The sequence below is a fragment of the Alosa pseudoharengus genome, unplaced genomic scaffold (assembly GCF_046254945.1).
Source record: "Alosa pseudoharengus isolate Yale_2024_CS ecotype anadromous, Long Island Sound unplaced genomic scaffold, YU_APseudo_1.1 YU_APseudo_1.1_scf_14, whole genome shotgun sequence".
In the NCBI taxonomy this organism is placed as follows: Eukaryota; Metazoa; Chordata; class Actinopteri; order Clupeiformes; family Clupeidae; genus Alosa; species Alosa pseudoharengus.
The window spans coordinates 17,355,283-17,376,938 of record NW_027468609.1 but is presented as its reverse complement, the minus strand read 5'-3'; the positions used below and the strand labels follow the sequence as shown (position 1 = coordinate 17,376,938).

The window sequence follows — 21,656 nt, the reverse complement described above, 5'->3', positions numbered from 1 at the left end:
CTCACTCCTTGAGATCCCCGCTCTGTGTTCTTCCCTCTTGGTGAAACGGAGGCTTTTATTTATCTGCTCCAGCTGTTTAAATGTGTAATCAAAGAGTTAAATACCGGAATGAAAGAAGGCTATAGATAGCCAAGGCTGGATTCCTCTTTCCTTTGAATGATTCTATCCTTTCCTATAATATTCATGTTACACAGCTATGATTTCTGAACTTGGGAGTGTGTGTGCATGCCTACTGTAAGACCTTGCACCCCAGCATCCACCTCCTCCTCTGTTTTAACCAGCGCTTTTCCTTTCCCTCCACAGAAATTGCACTAGTACTCACTTATGTCCGAGCTCAAACCTGTCCCTGCCCTCTGCCCAGAGCCTGCACATCAAGTCCGAACCTGTTTCTCCTCCTAGAGACCGAGTGGGGCATCAGCAAGGGGGCTACGGCAGCGCACAGCAGCTCCCTCCCCCCCAGCAGCAGCAGCAGCAGCAGCAGCAGCAGCCCAATCACCACCAGGCCCAATCCCAGCATGCCGCGGGGCGCCAGGAGGCGGGCCGTTCCCCGGGCGACAGCCTGAGCAGCTGTGGCAGCTCGTACGAGGGCAGCGACCGCGAAGAGCAGCAGCGCAGCGACTTCCACTCGCCACTGGGGGCGCTGCGGCCCCCGCAGGAGGAACACGAGAGCCCGTCCGTCAAACGCGTGCGCCTGTCCGAGGGATGGGCCTCCTGATTGCCACGCCAACGATTGCCACTGCCACTTTCGCAAGAATCCTACCACTCCCCTCCCCAAATCCTAAATCCCATCCCCCCTCCCCCAAAGATCCCAAGTTCCTCATACCCCACCCCTACCAATCTCCTCAGGGAGGGCTTCATATCTGAAATGTAACTTTAGTATTATTATTATTATTATTATTATTATTATTAATATTATTATTTTTCTCTGCAGAGTGCGAGTGCTATTGTGTATTAAAGTGATATATATGTTGCAGGGCGGGAAAGAAGGTTTTGAAGGGGGGGGGGGTTGCCAGGGCTGGAAGGGGGGATGTGGGGGGGGGGTGGCATGCATTGCTTGTGCCGTGTGTGGGGAAAACAAATGACAAAACAAAAAAAAAAGTATATATTGTTCACGCACATACCTATACGATGTATGTGCACTTGTGTATGTACACAAGTTATACGCTTTTGGAAAAGAAGAGAGAGATAAGAAAAGAAGTCTGGTACTCTGTTTGGTAAAGCTACTTTGTAGTGCAGTAATATATGGCATAATTAAAGTATTTTTGAAAAGCGTGTGAAGATGAGGCAGCGACTCGGCTGATGGGCAACGTCCCCACAGTCAGGCCAGACTCTGGCAATGGCCTCGCCAGCGCAAACTAACCCACATACAGTATATGTTACCATAAACATTGTTGTGTTGCAGGTTCAACGTATTTATGTAAATAGAGGGTGCGGGAAAGGGTCAAACCTGCCAGGATTTGCAGATTTATTTACTAAAAAAAGACAGAGAAAATAGATGGAGAGAAAGAGAGAGGGTTACTGTATGATGCAGCTTTTGGGAAATACATCCTCGCAACCCAGGGCAACTGTTTTACTTCAGGAAAGAGCTATATGATTTTAAAAAGTAAGGTAAATTAAGAAAAAAAATAATAACATTTAACAGTTGTATATGTTTGTCCATATTTAGATTGAGGAAAAAGTAGCCTACTTTTGGGCCAGGTGTGTTTATGTAACAAAATCCCCGGTGGAAAAAAGGATCTACTATACATTGAAGCTTATATTTTCGTAAAAATGCAGAGCATTTTGTTGCTAGCTGTTGACTATGTGAGCCAGAATGTAGTTAAGCTTTGCCAATACTGAACAAGCCCATTTAGGTATAGCAATATGGGCCCGCCCCTTTTGAAAGCCATACTATCACAGCCAGAAACCAGATTATCTATTGAGTTTTTTCATTGTTGTTCTTTTAAATATATTACTTGATAATTATTACAAAAAAAGTTTTTATGAAGAATTTTTAAAGTTAAAAATATGGAAGGTAATTCTGTAGGAGTACAGGAATGTTAGGCTACTTGTTATCAATAAAGGTTTTTAAATGAATTTGCCATTTGTTTGTGAACTTGAACAAACCCACCCATTTGCTGTCAATCACGTTTTCACGGGGTCGTGCGTCTGTGAAGCTATAAACCCTATAACATTAGGTCGTGCTGGATTGCTCTAGCCTGGGAAGGATTGCTCCGCTGCGATGTTGAAATAGGCTGCAGTCCGCATAAGTATACCCTTCTAATATAGTAGATGTACAGTGCCTTATCTTGTGCTGTCACAGATATTTTTTTCTTTTATCCCTTTGCAAAACCAAATATTCAAATTCATAAAGATTAATTGGTTGTCAGTCAGTGGCTGGAGTTGTGCATAGTAATTGCACGCTAAATGTATCCGATGAGTAGCCTATGTTCTACTTGGAAGAGATAAACAAATGGTTTTGGTAGAAACGAAAGTAGGCCTAGGGCATTTTTGTTGATTATTCCGGATTCGTCGAAAGTTTTATTTTAAAATCATCACGCCATGTCCCCATAAACTCTAGTTGTTTTGGTTATAAAAGTTACTTCGAACCCAAACCTCTGGCGCATCTTTGGCGGTGGTGATAAATTGATCACAAACCCCTGGTGGGTTATATGGGGTGAAAGGTGACATTAGTAGTCTACTCTACCGCATAGTCCATGGCTGGTTCATTAGTATAAAATAGGAGACATCAACAAGACTGTTACCTCTCTTCTGCTCACGTTTCCTAGCTGGTTCAGCCTATCTGTAAAAGTGCAACGGCTCTTTAAAATAACGCGCAATCTGACTTTGAAAGTCATCGTCTATATCAGGCTGATATTTTAAACACGATCTACGTGTGTTGTGGCGTGAAGGGCAGAGCCCGTGTACTATTTTAATAAAATATCTTTTTTTTATTTCAGAACAATTAAACATGATTTATTGGTTTAACACAGCGGGCACTGATTTTACTGAAACCAAACCAAAGCAAGTGGAGTCGGAAGCCATAGGGTTATCCATTTTGGATCGGGCTTTAGGTCAAGCTTTCTAGTTACTGTTTGTGAAATAAATTGGCCGGCCATTGGCCACTGATTTTCTTTTTTATTTACATGTAAGGAGCCTATCCTATGTAGTGCTCCCATTCAACCAAAATCCATCGTTTGGGGCTTGTTATGATACTACAGGGTAATTTCTCAAACGAGACGCATCTCCTCCCTTGAGTTAGCTATCTAAAATGAAATGTATCCCAACGGTTTTACTTTATTGTGTTAATTGATTTGGTGTGTAGGCTACAGTATGTGTGTGTTTAGAGCAAAAGCAGAACTCATTTGTCAGATGATCATGGATACACACCTTTGTTCTTCTTGTGAAAACGCACTCACTGTACACGCAGAATACACAGGTTGTATGATTATCCTGAAGCGGGGAGGTTTGAAGTAAATATTTTGGCGTTAAGAGGCCCACAGCGGCATAAGCTGGACTTTGTCGCCCCTTGAAGACAAGATGTTTATACTCAAAACCATCACAATGTCTGTGTGTTCCCCCTCAGATTGTAAACCCAACCGAACAGTGAACGAGGAACTGGCATTTGTATTCTAAAGAAATTTCAGTAAAGTTACTGGCTCTCTTGCAAAGTGTCTATGCGTAATTTTTGCATTTGTGCTTATTTTGTATGGTGAGTGTGTGTGTGTGTGTGTGTGTGTGTGTGTGTGTGTGTGTGTGTGCGTGCGTGCGTGTGTGCGTGCGTGTGTGTTTCTTTCTTTCGCTGGGCACCGAATTTTAATTCGCCTACTGATCCATGTCTGCATGAAAGTTATCTGTAATTGACGTTCACCTTTTTCAGATTTAAATAGCCAACCCTTACTGTAAGTGTATATCATCATACCAAAAGTGAATCCAGCCTTCATTAATGCCCTCTTTCTCCACCACAGCTGAGACAACTAATAATATTTAAATCTGAATAGTGAGATATAAAATGGTATGAAAATGAATTAATTCTCAAGAAGTCTGTTTTTTTATTCGACTTAAATTTGTTTTCTTGTAGCCTATCTTGTAACTTTTAAATATTGCCGGACTGTGTCCATTTAGCCCTAGGCCTATAGACCCAGATTAACAAACCAACCTTTTAATAACTGTTTTTTAGGATATGTTCAAAGCGCCGGTACCAGGGTAATCGATAGTAGGCTATGTATTAGTGAAAATGTTCTTCAGAAATTATCCTATAAATCTCTACCTTCCTTGAGTTTGCGTGAGCCTTTATTCCTGACCATGACGTTGCGTTCAAATATACGAATTTAAATAATTAGACTGTCCTAATTGGGCGACACTTTAAAATACCATAAAGTGACGTTCCCCCCCAAAAAATCTGAGAATTCTGCAGTGCCTTTTCCAAAAGACGTTGACTTTAACGCGTCTGGCCATGAGGTGTCGCCAAATAGGTTACAGAAATACGGATAACGCTGATTCTATTGCCTTCAAAGAATCACATCATATGGAGATAGGCCTACTAGTCTAAACCGGTTTAAATTCACATGCAAGGAGAGACTGGTTAAAAACAAAATTAAATTCTGCGCTGCGATAGAAAAAAAACATAGATATTACATAGCCTAAATGATTGAAAGTTATACTGCAAATAGTTTATTGAAATTATAAAAAGATATAACCGTTTTGGGATGTCACATGAATAGCCTGTAGTTATGAGTCCCATGAGTATAGACTGTAGCCTCTGCACACCTGCATTCAGTGTGTTGCTTGTGCCAGAAAGTCTAAAGGAATCCTTCTATAACCCCCCCCCCCCCCCCCCCCCCCCCCACACACACACACACACACACACACAAACACACAAACAAACAAAATGATTTACTTGTGTGAATTAGTTCAGTAGCCTGTAAATGTGTTTTACATGCATTCGGAAACTTGTTTTCGAAAAAAAAAATGTCTTTCCACCAGTCACCATCAGTCAAAATACCATCATTTGGATTACCACCATTCATTTTTTCCTCCAAATTGAGAAGAAATCAGAAATCTGTTTTAAATGTGTTTCCATTCCCACCTATAGGCTACACATTCCCTTTGCTCAGCTAGCAGATGAAGGTCAAACTGAACAGTGTCAGTGTACGAACTCGGCTACAGTATTTTATCAGGGGGGAAAATGTCGCATGTGTGGCATGACAACTACAAGGGTGTGGATGGCTTTATTTGTTTGTTATCACAGACATCAGAGAAATTGCCTACATTTGAAATATCATAAACCTACATTGCAGAGGCGTTTTGTTGTGACAGAAATTAGATATATAAAATAGCAGTACAATATTCTATCCGCTGCGAACATACATTTTGTCGTACAATAATTGAATGCATTCATCCAGGAAACAGATCTATGAACAAATAGAATAAACTTACCCTTTAAACTATATGTTAACGATCAACTTATTCATCAACATTTATGTCTGCCTTACACAATGGGCCTGACGGGCAGACAGCGCGTAACCAAGCCAGGGCTTCGGGCATCTCATTATAATACAAAATCCCAGACACAAGTCTATCTCGGACCCTCTTTTTTTCTCTACATCGTAGACTACATCGCGTTGAAGACGGCTGTAATCCACAACACGCAATAATTATAGCGAAATAGGCCAATAGTCAATTATAGAGCCAAACAATTTGATGTCCAAGATATGTCCATTTAAATAGAATAGAAAAGAAAAAAAGGCTATATTGATCCGTCTAAATGAGCCGCTGTGGTTGTTGTAAGATTTGCATGTTGTGATCCACTAATTTATTTGATGAATTTAAATATGGCCGCACGTAGCCACATTATGCTTCACTACGTCATTGAACGTGACCTCGTTAAATGCTCATGATAATCCTGAAAGCAACGGAGTCTGACGCACAAATCTACACGTTTAAAACTGAGGTGTAGTTATCGTGTGGGCTATTATCAAATAATTATCTATTTTAAAATCAAATCACAGTGTAGATGAATTAGGCTGGGCCTAAGGTTTAATATAGGCCTGCAATTATATATTCATTTCTGAGAAAATGGCTTCTCCAAAAAGACTGGCAATATTAGAACAGCCATTAGTACGAATTTCTCTTTCAGAAACATACATTGATTCCATCCGTTCAGTGGGATTGTCTGCATGACCTAAATTCCCAATTTTTTCTCTCTATCAGCGCATCATAGACCAACAGTATATGGGCGGATAGGAAAGTCCATGGTGACAACAATGACACAGTTTCTCGCCATCAAAAGAAGTGAGGAAGTGGTTTAAATTTCACCGCACGTTCTTCATAACCAAGAGGGATGGACCCGACTGCTGCCCCCCGCCCCCCTTTCCCACGCACAAAACTTGCGGAGCGAGCGCAACACTTCACTTTTTTTCATTTGAGCTCGAGAAGTGCGTCCCCTCCTGTCCTCGCGCTTTCTCTTCCAGCAGTCATCTGCACGCGCTATGGAATACGCTCCCATTTGGGGTGGGATTAGGAACACACACACGCCAACAATGGCTCATAAAGCTGTAATTACAACAATATGGAGAAACAACGGATGATCTCAATTCAGATGGACCCTACAATCATTTCACAACTGACTTGTAGACCTGTCCTCACATCTTCACATCTGGTGGAATGACTTGAAAACGCAGGTTGATCAGCTACACAGGTAAGTGATGTATATGTTTGCTGTTGTTGCGCTTTGCTGCGTTCTACAACTGGTACAGGCGTTAAACAGAAATTACTTAAATTCAGCCAACGTCAGTAGTGCTGGTGTTAACAGTACAATTAATAGCTCAAGCCAATTGGACAATTAGACTACAATGAAAATAATCAAATCAACCTTACTTCTATTTAATGCTTCACATTGCTTGATGTTTTACCGTTAAGAGGTGACTAGAACACACAATTATTGAATTAAAAATATAAATGTTGCAATGTACTTTTAGTACACTAGCAACATTCGTAATGTAGCCCAGGCTACTCATAATGAGCCATGTGATGAACAATGTCAGAATTTGTATATAAGAATTGTTTTAAATCAGAAAATTTGAAAATAGATCTCCAGCATCCACATATCATTATTTCTAAAGAAACCAAAACAATGGTTTATTTCCTTTCATTGGTGCGTAAAAATCATGGTATGGAAAGAACACCTGCCATAACCACAGTCATCATGACGTCACAAATTTTTTTGTTCTCTCGGGTCAAACATTATTGAGAATATAGATTCTGTTTTAAATGTGAAACAGTTCATAACTTTTTGTGACAAAGTAATTGAACTTCATCACATGTTTTACATTAGAAAATGTGATCACATCTGGTCAACGCTTACGCGTATGTTGTAGCCTATCAAATGTCAATTGTAGTCGAGTTCTTTTGCTTGTTTGATGCTAGAGTCATTTTTTGTTCTTGTTCTATCTGTCAAACGTGTGTGCTAAATTTTTCTTCATGGCTTATAGAGGCAATTCATCCGTACCGTCAGTAAATGTGAGCCGTCCAATCAATAAATTAGGCTACAGTGTCAGTTTGGATTCGTTGATAACGTTACATTGAGATTGGATGTACACTGTGCACTACAATGTATACTGCATTATTTAATAAGCGGGGATTGTGGCTTTGCAAAGTTCTGTTCTGTAATTTCAAATAAATATAGAGTACATGTGGCCGGTGAAGTCGTGTATTCGGGGCTGTTTGAAGCAACAACATTGGTGGTGATATTTATTAGGACTATTTGGATTGTCCACGTCGGACAGTGAGTGATGTGCGATATCAGGATGCTCTTGGTCCCCTGTTGCAATTCATTCGCAACAGAAAAGTTAGACGCCCTGATGCGCCAAATGCACTAGCACAGGCCGAGGCGCGAGCTACCCATCCGTCCTCATGAAGGAGGAAAACACATGCCTCCAACAGCACTTGCGAAAGCCTCCGTGCTAAGTGACCAATAGTTGTGGATTACAGATGGGATTAAGAGCCTTGAGCCCAAAATAGCATCATGCGAGAAAGAAAAAAATAAGGAGAAAAAAAATATGTCTGTGCCGGCGGAATAGCGGTTGGAGCTTTAGCTGGTGCGCATGGCTATTGCACAACACGCATGTGTGATCTTTGTGAATCCTGCCGACGTGATTGTTGAAATATCTAGACCTTTGACCTCAGTCGCGCTCTGTTAAATCTGGCTGTGGAGGAAGTCATTCGACTATCCTATGAAAAAAAACTCGGTTTTTTATTCGGAGACAACATGGAGCACTAAAACGTAGGGGCGACATCTTCTATTGCTCCGCTCTTGGACTCAGCATCTTGCAACGACCGTGTCGCCCTCGCACTCTCGGGTTGGATTCATTCACTACAGCTCGGAACGCTACGAGATCTGGAGCGCATAATCAAACGGAGTAGCCTACGTTCGTAATGAGCGGCTGTTGCGCTATGTTGATGTCTTCGTTGCCCCCGAGGTGTGCGGTTCGTTCTACGTAACCAATATTCACTTGGCTGGATACGCAGGATACCGTGCGTACTTCACAGGAGAGAGCTGAGAGAAAGCTATACAGTAAATCGCAATTATTAATTCATTTGCACAACAAAGGACATTGGCTTGTACGTCGACTTATTTCTTGTAACAATACCATGTGTGCAACTATAGGCAATGTGTTATTATGAACAATGCAAATAGTAAGGCAAAAAAGTCGTGTGCTTTGCAACTAGAAAAATTAAGTCCCAGCTGCAGCGAGGTTCACATATTTCATTCAAACTCGAAATGGAATGGAAGAGGACGAATTCACAACGAGATTAAATGCGGGACAGGGAGATTAAGAGGAGGGTCGGGGGCACAGTGATGCTGAATAGGAAGTTTGTTATTATCTTTGGTTATCTAGCTGTATGAGTGTGATGACCGTCATAAAGCTAGATAACCGAAAGTAAGAACTACTTCCAGAATCATCGAGGACCCAGCACATAAGATACATCAGAACACACAGCTGTAACGTGCAGAATTGTAGAATTCGACGCTGTATTAAAAAAAAACTTGTCCAATCATTACTTTCTCAATTTAATAGAGCACCTATCTATCTATCTATCTATCTTTCTCTCTCTCTCTCTCTCTCACACACACACACACACACACACACACAAACAAACAAACAAACAAACAGAGAGAGAGTGAGAGAAAGATAAAGTGATGGGGGGGTGAGGGAGAGAAATACTAGATAATTAGCCTACCGGTATATATTACAAAGTTGTTATTTTCACGTGAAGTCTTTTAAATTATTTGATTTCTTAAAATGAATGGGCTAATGCATATTGTCTGTAGAGCAGACATCTTTGTATGTCTAATCAGAAGACAAATAATTAGGGTGGAAAAAATAATGAATACCCGGTCTGGAGAGAGTGTTGTCCTTGCTTAATTGATTCAGTTAAACTGACGGCAAAAGATGTGAACGTCTGGAGACTCCGATTCCCACGAATATGACAGACAGTACTGGGGGGTCGGGGGAGGAGGGGGGCGACCCAGGTCATGAAAGACCCGCAAGTGCACCCGACTCATCTGCATCTCTGTGGAGGGTGGGCACGTTTCCCATCAGCGCCAGAGATGGAGAGGCAACAGTATGAATGGATAGCGGCTAAGTGTGTATACGACATGAATGTGAAACACTGTCCAAGGGAAAAAACGAGCAAACGTTTTTAACAGGAGCCAAGACTCAAGAACTAAACGCAAACACACACACACACACACACACACATACACACAAGCATGCACACATTCTTGTGTATTTGATGCCAACAGAGTTTAACTGATTTAATAAAGTATGTTTTTGTTGGTGATTGATTAAAATGAAATTATTTAAAATGCAAAGGTAGGCCTGACCTAGATGTGGAGGTCTATCATGACGCTGGACTTGACCGGACTTGACCATGAGACACGTGCCAAAACCTTCGTAAAGGCTCTTTACACTTTGACCCCCGGCTGACCAGTGTCGCGGGAGGTCACTCTTTTGCTTTCACTACAGGTTAGGTGGTTGTCAGGGAAACCTCGCAAGTACGCAAGTCAATGAGTTTATTAGCATTCTTCAGCCTTTCTTTCAAGAGATTGTGGAGTTTCTTGCCAGTGCCCCCGGAAGATTGGGTCATACCACCGACTCACCAACTGTGTGTGTGTTTGCACTTGAAGCTTAATCAATTGAGCCTCAGACGTTTTCGTTTAGATTTTGATTTTGTTAAGTAGACTAGGTCGATTTGCGTAGAACATTTAAGCACCTAGATGTGGGCCCAGTTCCCCGAAAGCATCTTAAGCCTAAGAGCGTCGTAAAGTCCCTCTTACGAACGTCTTAACATTTGCCGACTGTTTCCCGAAACCATCGTAGCTTAAGAGCGTCGTGAAAACACTCGTAGATCTACGAGTGCTCCAGAGTTGTCGTTACCGGCTAAGAGCGTCTTAACAGTACTTCTCACTGAGGTCACCAACAGGACATACAGAGGAATTACAACTTAGAATACATAATCCAATTTACGTTCCCATTCTTTATTGTGTTTACCTGTGATGAATTAGATTTTAGCGTGCAAAACAGCATAGCCTACATGTAATGGTCATAATAATGTGATGAAAAGCGGACAAAAATGCAATCAAGTTATGAAACGAGACGTTGCCAGAATAGTTTGCCATTATCTTTGCTAAGTGAGGGCTATATTTTATTAGGCCTACAAGCAGAGAAAGGAACATGTGGTTTAGTCTGTAGGCCTACTGCATCAAAATCTAAGCCAACACATTTCCTCACTTTAGTCGACTTCTTTCTTATCTTCAAACGTGTTCTTAAGTGACACAGCGAAAAAGTAGCCTATTGCATGGTGCAACTATCTAATCTTAAATAATTACAATTATTTATGTCTGTGTGTGGTATATAACCTACTTGGGATGCTTACATGCAGATGTCAAAGTGTTTCTATTTTCGTATTGATGTGAATTAATGTGTAGATCCGAAGCTTAAACGATAGGCCTATAGCTGTGACGTGCAGTCACCTGACATCACCATCAAATCAGAGGATATTTCAGAACTATTAACGTGGACAGCTCCCCTTAAGAGCGTCTTAAGAGCAGTGCACGCGCGTTCACGCTACGAGCATGTTCGGGAAACAGTCGGAAAAACCAAACGAACGATCGTAAGATGAATCGTAGAAAACCCTCTTAAAGGAGAAGTTCGGTGTGAAATTGACCTTAGCTGTACTGAAAGATGTTGCCGAGTACTCACATGTGTCCAATAGGCACCTTCTCTCACCCCCTAGCATTCCAAATTACGCCATTTTTAGCCGAGTAGCTGTGGGGGCATAGCGTAGCCTATGCAACTAAATCGCTATTTTTACACCATTAAAAAGGTTCCAAGTAACTCCACACTGCATTGGTAGACTTCTGAGGGTCTTGGAACCTTTTTAATTGTGTAAAAATAGCGATTTAGCTGCATAGGCTACGCTATGCCCCCCACAGCTACTTGGCTAAAACGGCGTAATTCGGAATGCTAGGGGGTGAGCGAAGGTGCCTACTGGACACATGTAAGTACTCGGCAACATCTTTCAGTACAGCTAAGGTCAATTTCACACCGAACTTCTCCTTTAAGAGCTTGTCTCCGTCGTTATCGGGAAACTGGGCCGTGGCCAATGGCATCAGTTCAAGTATGTTTTGGTGATTGATTTGACAGGCCACAGACCTCACACAGTTAGATGACTTATTTTAAAGTTAAAGCAATAGCGAATGTTTCAGTGTGTTATGTGAAAACGATTAGCCTACATTGGCTACTTTGTTAACATATAAACATAGCCATATTATAATAAGTAAAGGAATACTTTGCTATCATAACAGGTTACAGGCTATTGCTAAAATGTATCCAATAGCCTACACGAGAACGTCACTCAACATTTAAAAGACATGTTTTAGATAAGTAGCCATTGCGCGCCTATGTAAAATATGGTTCTTGCCGCCCAAACCTTCGTGCTTTGGAAGAGGGCAAAGTTATCCATCATTAACCTTATACAGTATGTAGATTGTGATGTGTATGCACCCGTCTTAGCAAACCTGTCGTGTGTGACAAGCTCTGTCGCTGATTGGCGTCGTTGTGTACATATGAGACGAGCTGACTGCAGCTAGCTGAAGAGGCAACGTCATGTTTCTTTTCCGTTATAGGGTTCAGTCAAAAATAATGTATTAGCTCCACTTCAGCCCTCTATGGTTCAGTGGTTCCTTGAGAGAAATAAGTTATCTGGTAAGACTTTACTGCTAATCTCTGCACAGTGTACAGATTGATGGTGATACGGATGTATTTGATCTCACCCATGGTTTATTCACATTTACCAAACTACAAATAGGCTACCCACGACCATTGCTCAGTCATTTGCCCTAAGAGCAGTAGGCCTACATCACAGTACATCACAGTAGGCTATTTCGCTTGATTTGATAGGCTAGGCCTACCTTGTGTCCCTTAGCTGTTTAATTAAGTAAACTGGAATGGGTATATACTGAGGCATTTTTATAATTAATCATCTTTCTCACCTCTTCCTTTCATTTACCTGACTCCAGGACTGTTATAGCCTAACTGCACCAATGCATTTTACCAATGAATTTTTTATATTAATTCAGATTTTACTCTAGATATTCCCAATATTTACCATTTGACACATTCTGCACTTCTATGAGAAATGAGATTTGTGACTTGCAAAGTTCAAATGGCTTTGTTGCAGAGTGAGAGGATTCAGTGTCTCCACATCCTGGCATTGCAACAAGCAAAGCACTATTGATGTTTTACTTCTCATACTAAACTGTATTTAAAAATAAATAAATAAATAATAATAATAATAATAAATAAGCCCCCCCATACAGTATTTACATCAACAGCAATCCCTTTATGTTTAAGTGGATATGATATCAAGGTAATTATATATTTAGCCTGTTTATAAAGACAATACACTATAGAACTGTAGTGAAGGTCTCTCTGTAAAGGATATCTCACTATATAAAACCAGACCTTGTGAGGACTCTGAATTTTCAGAGCACTAAAAGTGCTTGTTGTGTGTTGGCTTGTGCATTCTGAGGTGCACCATTTCAGTGTGAGCTGTCTTAATTACGGAGTGTGTCACCGCAGCAGTGGCACCAGGGCCACCATCTTATGGCTGTGACACAGCAGTGGGGAAGGCCAGCCCAAAATGTCTGCTGATACACACATCACGCATGGTCTGCCCTGCATATGCCATCGCTGACAGACTGCCCGTCCACATGCATACCAATCTCCTCATTAGCGCCATTAGCGATGGCCCCCAATGCGGAGGCATGTGATTGCCTGTGTACAGCCATGTGGGGGAAAGAGGGTGCAGAGAGATTGGTTCATTTTGGGGGGCCTGTCTATGCATGGACCACTCATTAGCCACGTGAGGGAGACGGTGAAGACTGTAAGATTCACGTGTAACCGATTAACGTGTAACCATTGCTGTTTTGCTAGAGAAAGAGTGATCTTATATGTCTACACATACATATGTGTACTGTGCCTATGTATCCCTGCCTGTGTAACATTGCTTGTAGTTGCTGCTGCATCAGTTTTGCTTATGTGATAACAATCCCAACATATTCTTTGTGGTTCTAAAAACAGAATGTTCAGTGGAACAGATATTCCGTAATCTATATACAGTTATTCTACAATCTAAAGAGGAAGGTCCTGAATTAAACCTACCACTGACTGTGTCAAGTGCCCTTAGTCTGCAACCATGACACCTTCTAAAAGATTATTTTTGTGGCAATATGCATAGTGGCCATGGTCTCTGAAAATGGCAAGAAGCTTAAAGGATGACTCATTGTCAGCGCCAATGAAGGAATAAGACACTGAAATTATATCATAGCATGTGATGTGGTAAGATCATCTCACTCATGGGCTAGAACGTCATGCAATTTCTTAACGCACAGAGCCTGAGGTGTATCCGATTAAATATTGTATTACTGCAGTAACATATTACTGTTAGGGTCTCAGGGAATGATGTTATCCTGGTTGGATTTTACAAACCAGAATAATCACAATTAACTGGATTTATTGTAAATCTGCACGGCTTTGAATATCTTTTAGCCCTATTTCAAGATAAGAACAGAAGGGTCAATGTGCACAAATTATTTAAAATCTTAGATTCTGACATGTGAATAGCTTGAATAAATAGCAATGCTGCACTGACTGCACTGACTGCACTGTACTACTCTGTAGAGACTGTGGCAGAGAGACTATGTCAGTACTGTTGAACTGTAATAGGAGAGGCAGTTCCCTCATGTTGTATACATGACATGATACATGTATATGCCATGTCTTACAGTGATGCTGGACACCATTTTCCTTTCTTATGGCTCTGACGCGACTCTAAAGCATTAATGTAATCAACGTTAATGACGCTGTGTGTGTCTGTGTGTGTGTGTGTGTGTGTGTGTGTGTGTGTGTGTGTGTGTGTGTGAGAGAGCATGTGTGCATGCATGTGTGTGTGCGTGTGCTGGTGTGTGTGTGTGTGTGTCCATGGCAGATAAAATAAGAGAAAATGTAGGATTAAGGCGATGGATTAATGCAATAATAGTGTGTATTGACAGCGGACTAAACGGTAGTGTACAGCTGAATGGTACAGCCACATTGGATGTGGTATTTTTATGGCCAATGAATGAGCTATAGTGTTGGCCTAAAGAGAGAGACAGAGAGGAGGATGCACATAGTGACGGACTCACATGATGTCCCAGTCCAGCTCCACCTTCTCCATGAGACGCAGGAGCCGTCGCTTGAAGTTTCCCTGGAAACGCACGTCGTCCTCGAAGATCAGAGCCTTGTCCATCTGATTGTCCACCATCTGAGGTAGAGAAAAAGAGAGAGAGAGGGAGAGCGATAAAGGAGAGAAGGCAGACATCTTAGCATCAAACACAGTGCATAGGAAATAGCTGCACATCTTACAAAACACTTGAGCTCATTGCACTGTGAGGAAAACATCCATAGGTGAAAGAGAATGTCATCGCACAAAAACAAAACTACCAGTGCCAAAAAAGCTTTACAATTACTCAAAACCCTGTTTATAACAGACTTTTTTTTTTATTTCTATTGCAATAAGCATAGTTGAACTTGTAATGCTAACATACGGCTAACATGTTCTGTATATTTACGGAAAATACTCAGGCCTGTAGACAGTCAGGCCCATTCTGTATATTTAATACATAGGCTTGAACCCATGCAAGAAAGAGCTCTGTGGTTTTCACACCCACCGGTTAGCGTGTATTTCACAAGATCCTAAATCATCTAAATTCCACTTGTTTTTTCCTTTTCTCAGTGCTGTGCCTGGAGCTCTGTCTCTTATTAAGCATCACATCACAATCTAGTATTATTTCAGAGAATAATTTAATTACATTATTACAATATATACAGTAAATCTTCTTACACATTATTATTATTATTATTATTATTATTATTAAATGATTAATAATTCAGACAGGTAATTAATTACATTCAAATGGTAGATAACAGTGATATATAATGGTGTGGTAGCCTGTGTTGCTGGCTTTCATGGCTGGTGTGTGTGTGTTATTTATCCTTGTGTGCTGGAGAGAGAGTAACATGTGTTCTTGTGTGTTCTTGTGTCTGTGTGTGTGTTTGTCTCAGGGACAGAGATGGAGTGTGGTGTGATGGGGAGAACCAAACACCAGCCGCATGAAGCTGATACAACATGAGGTGAGCTACGACCCCACAGGGCACAGAAAGCTGATGCGCTGTGTGTGTGTGTGTTTGTGTGTCTGTGTCTGTGGATTTGTGTCTGTGTGTGTTTACTTGGTCATGTTTGTGCAGCTGTTCATGTACTCTTGTGTATATGTGTTTGATCATATAAATTACCTTGTCCGGAAGTGTGTGTCTGTGTGTGTAGTGCATCTGTGAGTGTGTGTGTGTGTCTGTGTGTGTGTGTGTGTGTGTGTGTGTGTGTGTGTGTGTGTGTGTGTGTGTGTGCAAGCTCAGGTTTATTGTCTGTGTACAGATGCCTGTAGCAAAATAAGTGTAAAGAATTGTTCACAGAAGCACAGGCGGCAGCAAAGGCAAAGTGTGTGTGTGTGTGTATGTGTGTGTGTGTGTGTGTGTGTGTGTGTGTGTGTGTGTGTGTGTGTGTGTGTGTGTGTGTGTGAGGAGCAAAGCAGAGCCGGCAGGAGAAAGGCAGGCAGGCCACAGGCGAACCAAAACCCCTGACCTACTTCTGTGTGTGTGGATCACATCAGCCCACGGCAGCCTATGTGTGTGTGTGTGTGTGTGTGTGTGTGTGTGTGTGTGTGTGTGTCTGTGTGTGTATCACATCAGCCCACGCCAGTCTGCCCGCCTGCCTGCCAGACGGAGCTCATTCCCCTAAACCCTCTTTACCTCTTTACCTCGGACGCCTCGCGCTTAACACCAGCGGCTACCACACTGGACACATAGGGTTTTCTCTGCCAGACTAGGGTCATTAACACACAGAAAATCAATTTGATCAGATCTGCTTGAGTAATGTGCTTAGTTTCTGGTGAATGACACCTTTCCAAGACACAAATGATTATGTTTTGTTAAAGTAAACAGACAATAATTTGTATGTAGAATTACAAGTGCAATGCACTGATATTTAGTAAATAATGTGCATACTGTGATCCAGTATTCCGGAGGATTAAGCATTATGACATATATGAGCATTAGAATTAAACATAACAATTTTCACATATATGAGCACAAGCATTATGGCATTATGTATTACAATTAAACACAAGCATTATGACATATATGACCATTAGAATTAAACATGGGCATTATGACATAATGAGCATTAGAATTAAACATAGGCTTTATGACAAACATATAATTGACAAGGGACACTGGACATCACGTGATATCAGCTAAAGTACAAACGAAAGCTTACAATTAGATGGCATACACTCAACAAAAATCATTTCATTATCACATCATCAGATGCAGTCCACAGTATTTAAATGGTTCTGAGATGTCTATTTTATTCCCTCTGTGTGTACGCATAGTTTAGAGCTTTCTTTATCCCTTAATTAAACATAAACATACATTCTGCTGCAGATTGCAGTAGTCCCTTCCCAATTGGCAGAATCGCCACATTTGTAGGACTTGCTATTGAGTCTGCTTTAAGAAAAAATCACAGTGCAATACACACTTATCCAGCACACACACTTCTATACCCCTGCCAATGTTTTACTCCAAGGCACTCAGTGGCTTTGACAAAAACAACATTCATAGCATCATATGTACACATCCACCGTTATTTTAATTTTTTTCTTCCCAGTAAAAAATATCTCTGTTTTCAGAAGGGAACTGTGCATTATTAACGTCTTGGGGTGGGGTGGGGTGGGGGGGGTGGGGTTTGGCATCATCATGTGCCTATGGCGTACAGCAAGAGAACAAAGAGCACTGGCTTAGTAAAATCATGCAAATGTATGCAAATTACAGACGGCGAATCGGGGCGCAGGCTTGGTGTGTTCCTTTGTGATGCAATCGCCCCCCACCCCCCATCCCCCCACCGGCGTACTTGAAGTGGTCGCTTAAGCCAGCCAGACAAAGTAAACTGCTATTAAAAACAGGTGTCTCTCATTCTCCCCCATTTAAGCGCGCCTTTCTTCACAGCCAAAAGGCAAATCGCATTTCAGAGAGCAAGAAATATGGGTAATTTTCAAGACATGATGGATTCGTTGGCTCAGATTCTTTCTTCCAAATCTGAAAAGGTGTAATTAATTCCATTTGTCTAAATCTGCCAATTATTTTGGCCACTTATATCAATGTGCATACATATTTTTAATTTTAACCTGTTTATTAAATTCATTTTTATACACCGGTTGACATGTTTAAACCCCATTTGAAATATATTACGAAATAATTTCTGAAGCAACTAAATATCCTAAACACAACCACATACAGTTAAGTTAAGACACAACCAACACCAAAGCAAAAGACCCTGTACGTATTGTGCACACACACACACACACACACACACACACACACACACACACACACACACACACACACACACACACACACACACACATAACCAACACCAAAGCAAAAGACCCTGTACGTATTGTGCACACACACACACACATACACACACATAACCAACACCAAAGCAAAAGACCCTGTACGTATTGTGCACACACACACACACATACACACACATAACCAACGGCAAAGCAAAAGACCCTGTACGTATTGTGATCTGGACGTTTATCATTACCACACCGATAAAGAGTGTGTTGGTGTCATAAGCAATGAGTTACAGGAGTCCCCTAGTCACAGACACAATACTAGTTTACTGAATCAGTCTCTCGTTTTCACACGCACATACACACACACACACACACACACACACACACACACACACACACACACACACAGAGGGCCTCCTCTTGATCCCAGACACAATCTGGTGTGAGGAACAACAGCAGACTATAGGCCTGCAGACAGACAGTGGCGGTGAAGGTGGCATATAGTGGCGGCTAACATTAGCATTCTTGCATGTCTAATGCGTATGTCTGTCTCTGTGTGTGTCTTACCATTAAACACACACACACACACACACACACACTGCTGGCTGCTGAGCGTGTGAATGGGTCATTTGGTCAGGCCTTAATGATTTATTAATCTGGGAGCTGCCACCTAATCTGAATATTCTAAATTGAACAACCCTGTCTGCCTGTGTGTGTGTGTGTGTGTGTGTGTGTGTGTGTGCGTGTGTGCGTGTGTGTGTGTGTGTGTGTGTGTGTGTGCATGTGTTTGTGTGTGTGTGTGTGTGTGTTTGTGTAGGTATAAAGTAATAAAAATTTGATTCCGTAGTCTCAGATACAAGCATTTATGAAATAAATCATAGATTATTAATACATTATAATGCAATACATCACTGTGTAGCTGTTCAGTTCTGAATAGTTTATTTAAGCACTAGTACGCTCTGCTTTGAGGGCAGTGTAGTTGCCACAGTAATTTGTCTTATCGTATCTGGATGGCTTTATTTAGTTCTTTTTGACTGCTTTTGTGGCAAGAAATGGTTACACACACACACACACACACACACACACACACACACACACACACACACACACACACACACAGTCAAAAGCAACATTCAGTAATGTCCAGTATTAATGCTTTTTGATTAGACAGTAATTGTCCTTTGATGGTATTTTATTCACCTGAAACAGTTAGAGAGGAAATAGTTATTTTAGGGCTGTTACTTTAGACTATGACACATTTACATCACATCACATTTTCCATTTAGTTCAAAGAATATGCATGCTTTTTCTGTGCAGTGTGTACTGTATTTAGATATTGTCCTTGTATGTTATAAACATGCCACAAATGCCTGCTTTAATATTTCAGATAAGCATGAAAGGCACAACATAAGCCCATATAGACCTCCATGCCATCCGTCAGACAGAGGCATTGTGTAATGTATAGATAGAGGCCATAGATACTGCATGTCAACATTATACATATGATATACATTACGACATGCTTGCCATGTGACATGCATTCACCACTGCAGACAGGTGCAGTAAAGCATTAGACATCATGACGCTGTTCTGCAGGTATGAGCCTGATCCAGACAGACTATAGGACTGCATAGCGTGTTATCATGACGTCCCACTCATGGTCTGGACTGGAGGACTCTTTGGTGTGCAACCTATACTGTTCTGGTGGTCTTGTTTTGCCTTCTGATTCTGATTCTGATTCTGATTCTACTTCTGATGCTGATTCTGATTCTAATTCCAATTCTAATTCTGACACTGATTCTGATTCTGATTCTGATTCTTTGTCATATTTCTTGTTCAGCTGTGCTTTGTGGCCTATTATATTTGCCATTAGGTAATATGCATTCCAAATTCAACTCCAGATTATTAGTCTCAAACGTGCACATCACCATAGTTTCACTACTCACTAAGTAGGGCATCTGCCTTTAGAATCCAAAAACTGCCTGGAGAGTATGAATATTAAAGGTTACTAACTGCACATGGAGAAACTACACTGTGGGAGATAAAACATATTGCACTACCTACACTACATAAATAGTGGAATTCAATACAACCTGTATTAAAATGAACCAAGTGAAGTTCATTTATATAGCACATTTCATACACAGAGGTCATTCAATGTCATTTACATAAACAAAAGCAAATAGTAATAGCAAATAAAAGCATCAAGTGATGGCAATGTACTGTGTGTACGTCAGAAAGGCAGCTACCAATATGAGGATCTGCTATTTATTAATATTGATATAATTTCCTGTCAGAGTATTCCAATGTTCTGGAACCTGAGCATCAGCATCATAGGTGTCCAGGGACACCAAGCACTACGAGGCTAACAGAAGTTTTGAATTCAGTTGAGTTGGATGCATGTGTGTGTTTATGTGACATGTGTGTGCGTGTGTGTGTGTAAGAGAGAGAGAGATAGAGAGAGAGAGAGAGAGAGAAAGAGAGGTGGTGGTGTGTGCATAAAGGAGAGTGTGTTTGTGTGTGTGTGTGTGTGTGTGTGTGTGTGTGTGTGTGTGTGTCAGGGGTGTGGGGGGGGGAGGGGGTCATAGAGAAATTGTGGAAATTGTGTGAGTGAGAGGGTGGGAGAGTGAGGGGAGGGTGAGTGTGTGTGGGAGTGTGTGTGAGAAAGAGTGAGGGAGAGAGTGGGACGGGGGCAGAAGAGAAGAGGAGGACAAATTGGCAGGGGGGCATGTAGTGTCCCTGTGAAAGAGCCCATTGTGGAGGGGTGGAGTGGCCAGTTAATCAGGGAGCCAAGAGCAATCAACGGCCGAGTTTGGGCCGCACAACTGCCTGAGTAAACAGCCATTGTTCTAGGGCCCAGGGGCCAAACAATGCTGGCTTTGTCCCGCAGCTCGCCTTATTAGGGGCTGACGGGGTGCAAGGGGTGGGGGGGTGTGAGGGGGGGTCATTCAAGAGGTTCAGAAATGGTGGGAACCAGAGCGGGGGGGGGGGGGGGGGGGAGCGAATGATGAGGATGAGAATGAGGAGGAGGGGGAGGGTCCTCCAAAGCCTGTCCCAGTGCTGAGGGTGTGGGGTTGGGGTTGGGGTGGGGGTGGGTGGGGGTACTAGAGGGAAAAGGATGAACTTCACTTCACAATCTCGTAGGGCAGGAGAGACTGCACCCTCTCCTCTTGTTTAGAGAGAGTGGGGAAGAGGCTGTGCACCTGTGTGTGTGTGTGTGGTGTGTGTGTGTGTGTGTGTGTGTGTGTGTGTGTGTGTGTGTGTGTGTGTGTCGGGAGGGGGAGCGGTGTTAATGACTAGTGGAAATCTAATGTTGTCATTGAGTAAGGATGAGGATGATGAAGCCCACAGTGTGTGTGTGTGTGTGTGTGTGTGTGTGTGTGTGTCTGTATGTGTGTGTTAATGACTCATAGGAATCCAGTGGTATCTATGAGTGAAGATGATGAGATGGTGAAGCTGACACACAGTCTTGTGAAATGGTGGAAAAGTTTGTGATTTTTATAGCATTTATGGAGCAAACAGCTTCAGTGTTGTCTGACGTGCTTTGGATGTCGTCTCCTGTGGTTGAATACTAAAAATACAGCACTCCTCTAAATCCTCTGTCCTGATCTGTGTGGCAGAAATCTTAATCTCTCAGGTCTGTGAACAACTCTGC

General features: G+C 41.8%; 1 protein-coding gene across 3 annotated transcripts in view; it reads left to right on the top strand.

The window, feature by feature from the left end:
- mef2ca (myocyte enhancer factor 2ca) overlaps positions 1-972 on the top strand; it is a 51,532-nt gene extending 50,560 nt beyond the window's left edge. For 2 of the 3 annotated variants that reach the window (XM_076283999.1, XM_076284000.1), the window contains one exon: positions 304-972. In XM_076283999.1, the coding sequence (XP_076140114.1) occupies positions 304-715 (412 nt within the window). In that variant the 3' untranslated portion in view covers positions 716-972. The remainder of the gene's footprint in view (positions 1-303) is intronic. The other variant, XM_076284001.1, reaches the window with a different exon arrangement.
- The last annotated feature ends 20,684 nt before the right edge of the window (positions 973-21,656 follow it).